Source organism: Drosophila montana, unplaced genomic scaffold, assembly GCF_035044405.1.
Source record: "Drosophila montana isolate Dmon_TW-CO22-7 unplaced genomic scaffold, ASM3504440v1 contig_855_1, whole genome shotgun sequence".
NCBI classification, from domain to species: domain Eukaryota; kingdom Metazoa; phylum Arthropoda; class Insecta; order Diptera; family Drosophilidae; genus Drosophila; species Drosophila montana.
This window is the reverse complement of record NW_026999144.1, coordinates 3627-18835: the sequence shown is the minus strand read 5'-3', so window position 1 is coordinate 18835 and position 15209 is coordinate 3627. Positions and strand designations below refer to the sequence as shown.

Sequence of the window (15209 nt, the reverse complement as noted above, 5' to 3'; positions counted from 1 at the left end):
TAAACAAGTTTTAAATACCATAAGAGAACACTTTTAAAACTCTTCCACGCGAAGGCCATATACCGAACATAGCAACATTGCGTGCAACATTGTGGTTGTTGTCACCGCTCTGTAATTTGATTGCCCTTTCGCGTGGGCCGTGACACCGTAGCAGGGACTATGTAAGATTAGCGGAGTACAATGCTTGCACGTATCTTCGATTCAGAATCTCAATCTCGACAACTGCAGATGCATTTACATTAAAAGTGAGTATATAGATTCTAGGATAATTGAGCAAAGGTATTATTCCATAGCTCGGCTCGAATACCGATTTTTTTTTTAAGTTTTCCTCTTTGGTCCGCCATATTTAATCTGGAAAGCGGACTCGGGAATGAAATTATTTTTTTCTAAGTATGGCCGATCATTAGCAACGCGTTACAAATTTATTGACATCATTTAATTGTATTATTTCGCATATTGTGGGACTAAAGAAAAGTGAAAGTGTGTGTGTGTACGTGGAATAAGAAGTAACAGCATTAGTTGATATCCTCTGTTCACAAAGTAAAAAGGCATATTAGTTATGTGCCATGTTCGTTTTTTGTATGAATGCAATTTTTTTTTCGAAGTGTTGCGGCCCCTTTTATTCTGATACTGCACCATAGCAACAGCGTCAGCAACTGGTTTTACCACACTGGCCTGCTAGGTACAATACTTGCGTTGCTACAAGAGAAAGAGTTACGGAGTTACAGCAACAACTTACTATGCAGCTCATCAAAGAGCCCCCTTCTTCTGAGCTAATCATCATTGGTGCTCCTTAAATATTTTGAATGTCATACTCCGTATCCTTCCCATCGGGCTCATGGGGAGAATGCCGCTATCTTCTCTGGGCTTCGAATGAGAGACGCACACAAATCACACACAGTTATGGTCACTTCAACTTACTTAAGGGTAACCCCATAATCTCCCCAGCTTCAGCCTACTGTAGCCCGCAAGAGTATCCTGCAACCCCCTTACACGCTCTTATCCCCTAGTGGCAAGATTTGAAACTTTATCACGCTGCGCTAAGATTAGGATCTTTACAGATCTATGGTAGACAATCTCGTGAGTGTCAAGGCTTGCTGTGTAAAGCCCATCAATAAGGAGACTTATACACTTCCGCATAACAGAAGTTTCAATCAAGCATTGGCACAGAGAATACAAAAAACACTCTCCGAGATTGTTCAAGTGCCTACAATCGATATCATCCAGCTCGATATCGGTTGCCACCTTAAGCAAATCTTTTCAAAGGATGGGTTATCGGCTTGCAGTTTACTTCAAATGGGTTCCAGGTCATAAGGACATCGATGGCGTCTATTAAGAAGACGAATTAGCAAGGTTGGAGACTACCGGTTCGCTTCTATTTAATAAGGATAATAGCTGCACACCAATATCCCGTTGCAAGCTCTTAATTCAAAGACATTTTGATCTTGTGACAGCTCTTATGTTAGATGGCAGGACTTTGTTTTTGATCTATTATATCTCTCAAAAAAAAAACAAAACTAAGACAAATTTGCCAAGTGGTAAATAACGATTCGATAACGATTCTTATCCTGGATGCCTGGAAACAGGTCAACTTATCGATAATGATAGGGTCTGAAAGCGACGCAATCATACAAACGGGCAGATGGACAGACAGACGGACATGATCTAGCTGGACTGGGATATAAATGCTGACCAAGAATATATACAGTATGTCAAGAAATTGTTTTATCAAAGCGAAAAATTCACATTTTCCAGATTAATATGCATTTTAAACAACATTCTTTTAATGTTTTTATACCCTGAACCCATTGAAAATGTGTAAAAAGGGTATAATGTATTTGTGCAAATGTATGTAACAGGCAGAAGGAAGCATCTCCGACCCCATAAATTATATATATTCTTGATCAGCATCAACAGCCGAGTCGGTTTAGCCATGTCCGTCCGTCCTTCCCATCTGTCTGTCTAACATGATTTATAGCTTTTAGGTGGTAGCGGGGAGCTGACGATAGCTATAAAATGAAAGATACTTGATATATATATACTATTCTAGAAGCTACATGTCAAGTTTGGTGACTCTAGCTCATATTATTTACCAAAATTGCTCAAAAAACAGGTTTTCGATATCGATTTTTATCGATTACTTGGAAACGGGGCAAGCTATCGATTATCGGAAACAAACTCGATCTGCGCATGGACTAGGAGGACCTACAGCTAATTTCAGCTCTAGCTCTTATAGGGTCCGAGATCCTTGCGTTCATACATACGGACAGACGGACATGGCTAGATCGACTCTGCTTGTGATGTTGCTCAAGAATATATATGCTTCATCCTTCTGCTTGTTACATACATGTGCACATTATACCATTATACTCTTTCTAACCATTTTCAATATGTGCATGGTATAAAAAGAAGATAAAGTAGGAATCCTGTATACCTCAGTCAGTGTAATATTGTGGCATATACCACCAAATATGAATTGCAGGATGTGAGTGCAGGTGCTTATACTTAGATGCATTCATGCTTAACACAAAAACCCAAGTGCGGTCAACTGCGAAATTTAAGCGGCGGCAGCGCTGCTGTTTCTTTCGCGCCCCCATCAACCAAACGAACTTTCATCGTCTCATACGTCTTACCAACATTCGGATTTTTAGAGAAAAAGCTAAATTAAAATAGCAGCATATGTACACAGCCAAAGACTATATACATAATTTTATATAAGACTGTTAATCCTGATTGACTGCTTGGTGATCAATGCACAAAACAAACTGTAAAAGCAAGGAAGCTGAAATTTTTACTTTTACCATGTGATGAGGGTGCACGCTATGACAGGAAATTCTCCACGCTAAAGTTGAAAAATCAATCTTTGTTTCAATCTTTGTAATAATTATTTGATTCTATCCCTCTTGGATAGAAAATGCAGGTCATTGGATATATAAAGGAAAGTTTATTTTTAAGGTTCAAGATTCTCTCTTCAAGACGAAGACGGGCGGAAGCCAACTTTCGGTTATTTATTCGTTTATGTAAAATATAAGTTTAAATGTAGAGTTCTATATAGTACGGGTAGATTGAAATTTTCCACGAGCAGACAATGGTGTAAAATGGATGTCTTAATGGAAAGACCAGCTAATATAGTATATATGTGTAGTTTTTATATTGTACAATATAAAATACAATACAATCGCAATTGCAAATCTATTTACAGTATAAAGTATACTTGATCGGTATATACAATAAGAGAAGCTTCAAGAAAAATTTGGCGGCTCTAGCTCTTAAACCCTATGAAACATATTTAAATAATTGGATTTAATTATCGATTGCTTGGCAACGGACCAACCAATCGATCATATGAAATATACTCGTGCACGGACACTGGGAGAAGTTACGTCTATTCAATTTCAAGTTTCTAGTTGCGATAGGCTCTACACTTGACAATTTCATAAATGCGGACATGGCTAGATTGTCACCACTCTTGATGCTGACCAAGAGTATATATATATTTTTTTTGGGATAGAAAATGCTTTCTTCGCCTGTTACATGCATTTTCACAAAACCATTATACCCGTCTTACCCATTTTTAATGGGCACAGGGTGTGACAAATGAAAGTTAATTAACACACTGTGAAGCGGAGCAAAAGAAAAAGCCAGCTCCACCATGCCCAGTTTAAGCTGTAGGATATAGCAGCTGTTGCTCAGATTCTTCGAAGTCGACAATGAAGCGCTTATATTCGTAGAGCCTGTAGATAGTTGCTCTCTCAACTGGTTCGACCTTGCAAACGATGACAGTTGCATCGTGTTTGGATGTCTCGTTTTTTCATCTGTCGCTTTGTTTATGTCATTGTGGGTAAGAGCATGTTGGTCTCCGACTGTCTTTATATCCGTCTGACTGCTTAATAAGGGGACAGACATTTGGCATTGCTTAAGGGTATAAAGAACGTCGGGATTTTAATCCCTCTACCAAAATCAAGTGGGCTTGCTGTAAAAAACACCGATTATGTTAACTCAATTTTTTATGGCTAAATAATTATTTTTTAAGCCACTATTCCATTTAATTTTGAAGTATGAATTATTCTTGATCTGCGTATTCGACAAGAGGACATAAATATCAAATTTACGGTCTCTACCTCTTATAACGCCTGACATATGTTAAACAGGAATCTGAGCTTTTAAAAGAAATAATAATTAATGCTGAGGAAATGAATGTAGATATCGTAAAAAAAAAAACAAGTAAGAGCGCTTGAGTTGGGGCTGCCCAACTAGGAGATACTCTTAACCTCTCTTACCAAAATCAGTCGGGAGTTCCAATGAGAATATTATATTTTACATTTGTAGGATGAAGCGGTATCCAAATAATGAAATCTACTTGATCTGCGTATACGAGAAGGTAAATGTAAAATTTGGCGACTCTAGCCACTAACTTTACAATGCATAGATATGCCAAACTGCAGAATAATCGGATCACGATAAATCGCAACAACTGAGCCCCATGGGTGCCCGCGACCATTTTAGTGTGCCCAGATAGAGTAAGACTGCTGCGAGTGGCAGCCGAACGCCGGCCTCGAAAGCCGAACGTTCAGTATGAAGCCGCATCTCGCTCAGCACACAACGTTGCTGCCTTTTAATCCTTACAGCCCAAATACATATGTGTGAATGTGCCTTGCTCGTTCAATGCTTTGCGCAGTTGTGTGCATCTCTTTCTCACAGCATAGCTTCTCAAAAAACCCCGAAATCTACAAACATACATATGTTTGTGTTGTGTGGATGTGCGCACAAGTAGATCACGGCGTTTGTCCGCGAGCCAGAGATATTTTCTTCAATTGTGTTCCCTTTGTGCCTGTGGTAGCAAAAGGCACACACATTCAAATGCTCTATCTTCGTCCAGTCAGCCATTATGAGAAGAATCTGATATATTTATATTTATTAAAAATTTAAATAACCAAAATGATATATTTATAGTTTATATTCTAAGTTTTTGTTTACTGTGGGGACCTATTTTGCTTAAAATAAAAAAAAAGCTAAGTCGTATTTCTGCAAGGGTAATTCATCGTCGGCTTGTCGAATAATTCTAAGAAAAAACCAAAAATTTAAAATGTTCAAATTTTGCGACTTGCTACTTGTGCGCACGCTTTCGAGAAAGCAGTTGTGTGATATTATTAGAGGGTTTGGCCTGTTCATATGCAAAATTGGTATTTTCCATGCTTGTTGCGGGTAAGGGTACCTAAACGTTGGCATGTGTGCATGATAAGTTTTCGGGCCTACCAAGCACACACGCTTACATACTTTTCTATATGGATAGAAGCACTAATGCGTTTGTGTGCGTGTTGGTTGCCTGCCTGCCTGCCCGATGCAATTTGACAAGATTTGAAGTTTTTGGCATTTCTGATATCGAAAAATTCAAGTGAGAATTTTATTGACATACAAATTTTGGCAATTATGGCAGGCAATCGATCAGAATGTCTAGCATGCGTCTGCATCCATATCAAATGAAAATATCTCTGTCTCACGACAACCCCTTGATCGGCTCATTCGCACACATTTGTGTGTGTGTAGAGCTCGAAATTCAGTAGATAATATCCGCGATAGACAGAGTGCTAAGACATGCAGTTTCTTCTTGGCATTTGGGAATAGCTAGTTGTCATATCTTACGATCGAGCTAAACGTTCTCGCTGTGAAGAAAGGTGCATAGTATATTATGTACAAAAAGAAAAACAATCGCGAAAAACGATTGTATTAAACTTCTTTGTTTATCGTCCGATCGACCTCAAATATTTCTGTTCAAGTTTATTTGAGAAGTGCTCACTTTCAGAAAAATCTATCCCTTTTCGGTGAAAAGGCGGTTCAATCTCATACCCAATGAATTTAATGAAAATTCCCTTGGCGGGTTTTCTCAAATATCAAGTGTCCTCGGCGATAACCCTAATAAACTTAAAGAATACATGTTTCAGCGACTGCAATGGCAATAGTTATTTTTTTTACCATCCCATCGGCTTCAAACTCATTTTCGAAGATCTTTGTGAAAACTTATCTGATACTTGTTTCGGGATTTCTGAATTTCGAGTTATACACACACAATACACACAAAATTGTATTATTGGCACGCGTCTGACGGGAGCCACTCTTTTTTATGATTTCGGGTTTGGATTGCTAAATGACTGTTGACCTATTATTACCTGCAGCAGCCCGTTGGGCCGAAGAGTAGACGCTTGGCAAGCACCTGCACTTGCATATGTAGGTCAAGTGACTGATCACTTAGATGATTATATGACCAGCGGAAATTTTGCGAAAATTCAAAATATTTAAATATACCAAAAACAACATTGGAGAGATAATTTATTTATAGTTTTAACATTTTTGACTAAAAATATTTTTCTTTTTCATTCAGCAATCCAAACCAAAAATTATTTTTTACGCTCATGATCTGTACATTTACACTCGTTTGTGTATGTGTAGAGCTTGAAATTCAAAAATCCTAAAAACTTCAAATCTTGTCAAATTTGCATCGGACAGGCAGGCAACCAACAGTTAACAAACGAATAAATGCTTTTATCCATATACAAAATTGTTCAAGTTTGCGTGCATAGCAAGTCCAAAAAATTTTAAATGCACACACGCTTACGAGCTAAAATGAAAGAATTTCGTATTGACGTTCCAAAACTTTTGATTATTTAATTTAGTCGTCCCTTTAAAAGGGAAGATATGCGTCCGAAATTTGAGAAAAATTCAATTTGTGCGCATTGTTGCTTGTGCGAACACATACATAACTAGCGGGTACAACCCGGTCTAGCTCGTGGCACATATGTTATAAAATAAATGTTCTCAAAAAGCTTTGAAAATGATTTTGAAACTGATCAAACGTTTTCCGCCAATTTACCACTGTTACGGGTGGAATTTCCCAAATCGCTAAAAACCCGTATTTATTATATTCTTATGTAGAGCTTTGAAAATAAGCTTCAAGCAAATCGGGAAAAAATAAAACTTCACCCAAAAAATTTTTTAATCGCATTTTTACCGAAGAAGCTTGAATTCTGCGAAAAGTAAGAAACACGCGTCAAATGAATTTTCATATAGATCTTTCGAAATGAATTTGAGCGCGAAACGTCACCCACCAAATCTTTGACCTCCATTTCCACCAAGGAGGAACAGATTTTTCTAAAAGTGTGAATCACCCATCAAAAGAATTTCAACAAAGATCTTTGAAAATAAGTTTGGGGCTGATCGGATCGTAAACAAAAAACTTTCATACAAACGTGCTCCGCCAATTTACCACTGTTGCGGGTGGAATTTCCCAAATCGCTGAGATACGTATTTATTAAGTTCTTATGTAGAGCTTTGAAAATAAGTTTGAAGCAAATCGGACACAACTTAAAACTTCGCCCAAAAAATCTTTAAATCGCATTCCCCCCGAAGAAGTTTGAATTCTGCGAAAAGTGTGAAACACGTCTCAAATGAATTTTCTTATAGATCTCTGGAAATGAATTTGAGCGCGAAATGTCACCAAATCTTTGACCTCCATTTCCACCAGGGAGGAATGGATTTTCCTAAAAGTGTAAAACACCCCTCAAACGAATTTGAACAAAGATCGTTGAAAATAAGTTTGAGGCCGATCGGATGGTAAACAAAAAAGTTACATACAAACGTTTTTCGCGATTTTTCCACACTTGCGGGTGAAATTTCCCGAAACCCCGTCTTAACGTGCACCTCTCTGAGCAAGTGAGCGAGTCTGTGACCCGAACAAAAACGAAATCGACTTTGGACCATAACTCTAAAAAGTGAATGCCTAAAAATTTGTCTTTTAGCTTTCCCATCTATATGTTGTCGGGTGAGTGGTCTTATAATCTTTAAGGTAGCTCCGTCTGTCATACAGACAGTCAGACAAAAGGGGCTGAAACGACCAAGCTCGTTATATCGGTCAAGAATATATATACATATGTATTAATATATATACATATATGAATAGGAATGCCACTTTCTGCCTGATACAATTACTTAAATTTGCTTTTATAACTATTTTATTTGCGTAAAGGGTATTCAAAATAATAGGGGGATTCTTAAAATGGTGTAGGGAGTCATTCTTTATATTCAGCATATGTATGTATGTATGTTATTTATTTAATGTACATACATACATATGCATGTGATAATATTATGCATTTACATAAGTTGATAGAGTATAGTCCAAAATAATCATTCAATGTGCTTGAAATAAGAATGGAGTAAATTAAAATGATTGCGCATGCGAATTTATGTATGTATGTATGTATAAGTTTGTACGACCAACTTGTGTTTTAATTAAAAGCCAAAAGTTCAAATTAAAAGAGCATTGCAAAAAATCCAGCAACGAACACTTACAGCTGCAACAAATTAAAGAGGTTTCTGAGCCTTTAAAGTTGTTGTTAGTCGCTCCATTACAACTTTTGCACTTTATTGAGCAGTTTTGCTGAAATTTGCGCTCAAAACGTGTTTGCCGCTTCAATGCGCTGCCATCACCAACGCTGCGCCAGCGCCAACAGCAGCGTCTACGCCGACGGCAGCGTCGACGTCAACGCTGACGCCGCCTTGAATACTGATATTGCCGTTGCCGAGCCATTGACGCCTATGCGAGCGCGCGCGTAATAAAATTCAATTCGGTTTTCTCAGTCTTCCATTTTGTATACATGTACTGTAGACGTATGTATATGCATGCATACATACATACACACAATTGTACAATACATGCATGTACACTCGTAGGTATGATCGCATAATATCTACATATGCATATATATTTATATATATACATATATATATATTTATGGTCGAATGTATATTTGTTGTTTGTATTTTTGGTTGTTGGCCAAATGAGGTCTATGCGGACGCCGACGTCGACTGCAAAAGCTCGACGACTGCGCTTTGGCTGTGTAACCGATTTTTGGCCACTGCTAAATCATTGAAGTAACTTTCGTCTGCAGTCATTTGCTTAAAGTTAGTGAACGTGCTAGTATCGCATATCTGCGGCAGCTGCTCCAAAAGTTTGGCTTGTGTTGTAGTAATTGCGGGCTGTTATAGCTGTTGTGTGTTTCTGTTCAGTTTGCATACCAATTGTGGCTTACGAAGCTCATTTACTACAATTTAGTTGGTGCGTGCATATATAGTATATATGTATTTATGTAAGATGGGCAGAGCATTTTGGGGAGCCCCACAGCTAAAGGTCACATACGACGACATTGCGAATGCGCCGTTTGTCACGCCTGGAAATACAAACTGACCGCATCTTTTTGTTTGTTTCTTTCTTTTTGCAACTGCATAGATCTGTAAGAGCATCAGGACATAACCTAACAAAATGAAGTTCGCAATCAGATGCATGATGATGACACTGCTGCTATTGGCCACAACCCAACTGACGATAACGGCACCTGCGGAGCCACTGTTCGAGCTGCAGGAGAGTAGCGAGCCTGCCGAGCTGAATCCCATTAATGCAGAGGTAAAGTAGTAAACAACCAGCAAACAGTAACTAGGAAGCAAACATCATCCAACTCATGAGCACAGCGACTGCAAACTGCGACTGCCAGCGCCTATTGTGTCATGAGAGGTACAAACTTGTTGTGAGCTCCATTGCCCCGCCATCTTCTGTTGCTGCTGCAGTTACTACTGAGGCGTAAAAGTCACTTGTTAACTGTCTGCTAGCCCCTTTGTTGCGCCTTTTTCTTTTTTTTTTTTTGTAGTTGTCTATGTTGTGTAAGCTGCAGCTGAGCACTTGCTAATTTTGTGGTCGACTGAAGCCGCTGATACTGTTTTTCCGTTAGGAGAGTATAGATCCGATGTACGCACATCTGCTTACAAGTGTATTTCCAGTTAACAAGCCATTCGGAGTTTCAAAATTGTGACCTTGAAGCGAAAAGATCGCTTGTTCAACCTGCACGACCTAAGTTAACATTTCAAAACTAACAAGGTGCACTAGTTGGGAGTAAGTGACTAGGAGATACCCTGTATCCCGCACCAAGCTGCTGTGATAAAACTAAGAAGGAATTTTTTACTTACACTAAAACACACATTCACTTTTACCAGTACTCTTCCAATACTTCAAACACTCTTCCATCAGACCCACAGTGCGGGAAATACATTCTTGAATATATCTGCTGTTTTAGTCCGATCTTTGTGAAAATTTGGGCATCCAATATGGCAACGAATTTTGTATATATATTTTAAAGCACAACTCCTAACCTCTAAATATGGGACTTTCTAATCTTCGATGAAAACTGGGAAAGGCATACAAAAAGTTATAGGTCTGCGTTACTTTGTTACGCTACTATCTATAGTAGCTCAAACAGTAGTATACGATGGACAAACAGATGTACACGGCTAGAACAATTTTGCTCGTCGTCCTAATCAAGACTATATATGTATATCTTAAGAGGACATATTTTTTTTTAAATTTTATTAAACACTTTTATACTCATTTTTAATGGGTACGGGCATAAAAACAGGCGTTGAGCAAACGCACATCCACACTTTAATCTTGACGGGGACAGGAGGCTTAGATAAAGAAGTGACTGGTGGGGATATTGTCAGTGAGTTGACTCCGCTTTAAAAGAATTATCTCATCTCAAAGTTTCTCATAAGTATCTTTTAAGATATTCTTTCTTCTTTTGATATGTATTTTGTACTTAACAACGTGTAAATACTCGTTTCAATAAGTGAGCAAATGTTATTAGTTTTGTGCAATGTCCATTCGGCGATCCATATCAGCGAATGATGGTGAGACTAATTTATATTTTTATAAATAATATTTATCGTATATATAGTTTCTTTTTTTTCACTGATTTGATAGCTAATTTAACTGTGAATCGAGTATTACGCAGTCGGTTACACCCGACTAAAATATTCGTACTTTTAATTATTAATAATTTGAAGCACTATGCGAATTTTATTTGGTCCCAACAAATTAGAAAATAGATTTTGTCTGCTTAACAGAAATGTAGTATTCTTTCAACGTGCGGCAAGGGCTCTTGCCAAATTACTAAGGCAGATAGGCTTTAATTGTTATAAAAAAAAAATGTCACTTATAAGTCTTGCAGAAATATCTGCAGTTTAATATAAATAGAATTCGAATCAAAGATTAAGTCAGTTGTCCGATGATAACATGATGTGCCTACGAATAATTTGATTGATAATTTAAAGGTTAAATGTAAAACATCCACAATAAGCAGCAAAAGACATCGCTCATAATGCAATATATATTCTTGCACCAACAGGCGACTACCACGTCCGGCTACCTAACATTGATGAAGGAACAGCCTCATTATACTCTATATGTTTATCTTAGTAAATTATCTAAATTTCCTTTAACTTGCGTAGCGATTATATGTGTATTAGTTGAAATCTGCGAGATATTTCGATTTTTAGTAGAGATTTTTTCATATACTCGTGAACATGCATTTGTTAAATCTGCCTTAAATGTATGCTTTACATAGGAGAGTAATCACTGGCTTTACTGGTATACACTATTTTAAAAATTCAAAAATCAACAGCATTTACAGTTCGCTTAATTACCTGTATATTGCCACAGTCATCTGCACTCCAAGCTGACCATACAACAACAAAAGGTAACTGGCTTGGGCTGTGCGCGTTGCGCATGCGTTTTGTTTAGAAATGAGTGAATTTTGATGTATGTACATTTGAAAAACGCATACAAGTGTTTGTTTTTTAGTTGACAATGACGTTATGAATTTTAAGCATCTACAAACATGATTGTATTGAATGCCGAATTGTCGCCTTGCTGTTAAAGCCCGTGATACCTATGTAAATTGTAGGGTCTTAGAATAAACGTAAATGGTCAACATGTTTTTCGGTGTGTGTATGTATTTGTCTATAAATTTATGTATAATCACTTGAATTTTGTTGCACTCTTAATCGGCTTAAGTCTAAACTGCCTCGATGTTCGATTTCAAGCATATATTTTTATACTTGTTTAAAAAGTTAAAAGAATTTCTTGGTTTTGTACAATATCTGCCTTGTTGTTGATTTATCTGTCCCCGTATTAAGGTTATTTTATTCCCGCTGTAGAATACTCTGTAACTTTGTAATATAAACTCGTCTACACTGTGTAAGATTGTACGGCTACGCCCGTTTGGGGTGTGTAAAACCGCGAAAGCATACATCTTCTGCAGCTTTTGAGCTAAAATTACTAAATTGAGTAAAGACCTAAAGGAACCCCAATCTTTGGCACGCAGAAGATTAAATACTCTCCTGGAATTAACATTATTCCAATGTTGATAAGGTTCGGCCCATTTGGAAGGAACATAGTGGGTCTAAAAATGCCGAGCTTGGTCAAAATATTTTGCTAAGCAACAAAGTTTTTCATTAATAAACCTTCGTTTCAGCCGACCATTTATATGGTGGCTATATAATATAGTAATTCGATCCGTTCGGTTCCGACTTAATTAATGCTTGCAATGCAAAGGTTCATGATAGCTTTAAAACTGAGAGACTTTATTGCATGAAACAGGCAAGCATATGTAGGCGGACATTGCAATATCGACTCGGCTGTTTATGCTGATCAAAAATAAATATACCTTATTGGATCGGACATGTATTTTTCTATGGGAAGACATAATTATAATAACTCTTGACTATTGATGTGCTCCTCCAAAGATGGATCCTTACAAATATATATATGCCCATTAGAGACGTGTCAAAATTTTATGACGTAATATCTTACTCAATTTTTTTGGAAGTCAGGGCTTTGAAAGACTATTATGCAGTCTGTTGCACCCAATGGCCAATTCTTTTTTGTTATACTTTGCATAAAGAACAGAGTGTATTGGTGTAATGTCCATCTTGATGTCTTTCTGTAAAATATATACTCGCGCATATTGGCGGCACAAAGTGCTAAAAATTGTTGGCTCACGTCGGGGACGGTCAATCAACAAATATCAATATCTACCGCGTTTTTAAGCAAAATTCACCAAAAAAAAATATCGCCACAAGGGTTGACTATCAGCGACCTCATCTGATCGACTTTACCCGTGTCCGCAAATTTGAAAAATCGATATTTTCTAATGTCGTAGCTTAAAAGTCACCTGGCCGAGATCTAAATTGGTACTCAAGCCGAAACATGCGCGGTATTAGAAAATGCGCAACTATGGCTACAAGTGGCCTTCAACTTGGCAAATCCCGCGAACCCATTGTCACCTTGCCAATATCTTTTGTGTTCTCTTTTCACCATTCTATTCTAGGAGGTGTTAGGCGCTGACCTTGAACGAAACAAAAGAAAACTACCCGATGCGACATTTGAGGCGAAAAATGCCGTGCTCGGATTTGTTTTTGGTGTAAGTAGCTAAATACGATGGAATGCATTCTTTGATTAATGATTGCTCTGACTACGTTCCATTGCAGAAGATCGACAACTTTCTAGACACAAAGACACGCGTGATTGAGCAGCTGGATCGATCGAATATTGAGAAGAATAAGCAGTGGGACATTAAGGCGCCGGTGCCAATTAAGGACTTTCAGACTTTAATCACAGCCGTTGTTTCGCCAAAGATACGCTCAATTGGCAATATTGCCAATGATCTGACGACAGGCGTATTGACTACCATAACTGCTTTTAGCGGCTCCTCATCGGGCAATGGAAATGCCAATGCAGGCTTGGGCAATGTGGTGTCCAAGTTTTTGAGTTTTTCGGGGCCCATACTGCAGGGGTCGTCAGGCGGAGTGAATGGAATTGCAGGCGTCACAACACCTGCACCCGACTCCGATGAGGCAGGCTATTAAATCAACTAGCCAACTGGCTACCTAGCTGACATTGGATGACCTGGCCTGGATCGCTCGTTCGTCCGTTCTACAATATGGTTTTATAATTTATGTACATCACACACTCTACAGGAGTGAACAGTCCTAAGTTTTCCTCTGATGCTCGCACTCCTTCATTGACATTTAAACTATGTATGAATTTTTGTTGTTGTTGTAGTTTAGACTTAAGATTTAATTTTGTTAAACGCTGTCAATTTCTTTGTCGTCAGGGCAATATATAAGTTTAATTTTATGCTACGCATTGTACTCATGTTTGTAAATATTGGCGCATATATGTATGTAATGTTCGACTTAATAACGATAAATAAAGCAAAAAAAAATTACATCTGTATTTACAAAATATATAAAAAGAAAAAAACGCAAACAAACCAAAAACCTGAATTTTCAATGCGACTGTGGGGTCTAGCGTTAGCCCTGGCCTTGTCTCTTTTATGTTTAATATGTAGCATGATTTGATAAGACAGCTTACTCACAATCCTCTCTTATTTTCATTTTGTCTACTTCTCTGCTTTTTCAAGCAGAGCAAACGTCGGACACGCGCCGGGGGTAAAGATCTAAGTGACGCGCCGGAACTGGACCGCAGCAACGTCTCATTCGAGCTTCCCGACGAGCTGTTCACCAAATCATTCCGAACGGTCACACAAGTCTCCCAAGCTCTTTCCCGTCTTATTATGGTAAGTATTTTTTTATTCAATTTTTCTTATGGAATATAAAACAATTGAAAGTAACTTATTTAACGGGAAACAAGTTTTGAATATACACATTTTGTTAGCGATATTAATTAATTCGACTATAAATAATAAGTAAATGTGTAGTCAGGACTAAGGGATTACCTCAACCACCTCGAGGAGCTGCCGTCACAAGCATACTTGCCGTGCACCACCACAAAGCTAAAAATCGAGTTAATAAACCAATTTGTATTGCCCACTTATTTAAGCCACAATTAATGCAATTGAGAATACACAAATCTTTATTCTATTCTACAATAAGATGTACTGTCGAAAATTTCATTAAGATCGGTTAAGAAACACAAAAGTTATGTTTACACGTGTTAGCAGCATAGCTGCTGCTCAAATTCCAAGAATTTCTGTATACATGTACACACACACATTCATGCGCGTCTTCTTTAAATTCTATCAACAGCATTGCAATTGATATGGTATTGTTTTCTGTGTTGCTATTTTAGTTGGTTTTTTTCTCATTAAGAGTTAAGTGTTGGTGTGGTTGTTGGGTAGAGGCAGCGGCGAGTAGGTCTGTAGTAAGTTCGAACCCTACCGAGAGATGATCTTCTTTAATTTTGTCTCGTGTGGGGGTTGGGTAGTTGCGAGTTCGCACCCTGCCAAGGGAGCTTTTTTTTCTTTAATTTATCTTTATTACTTGCTTTATTTGGTGTTGGAATAAGAGGGTTCAGGGTAACCCCT

At 37.9% G+C, this 15209-nt stretch overlaps 1 protein-coding gene across 2 annotated transcripts; it reads left to right on the top strand.

The window, feature by feature from the left end:
* Positions 1–229: 229 nt before the first annotated feature.
* On the top strand, positions 230–14106 carry LOC135440123 (uncharacterized). 2 transcript variants are annotated; one of them, XM_064699131.1, is made up of 4 exons: positions 230–245; positions 9284–9457; positions 13212–13304; positions 13372–14106. In XM_064699131.1, the coding sequence occupies exons 2-4, from the start codon at positions 9317–9319 to the stop codon at positions 13747–13749; spliced, it is 612 nt and encodes a 203-aa protein (XP_064555201.1). In that variant the 5' UTR covers positions 230–245; positions 9284–9316; the 3' UTR covers positions 13750–14106. The 2 variants fall into 2 exon arrangements, with proteins under 2 accessions (XP_064555201.1, XP_064555200.1); XM_064699130.1 differs by lacking the exon at positions 230–245 and adding an exon at positions 8951–9112 and having other exon boundaries at positions 13372–14104.
* Positions 14107–15209: the final 1103 nt, after the last annotated feature.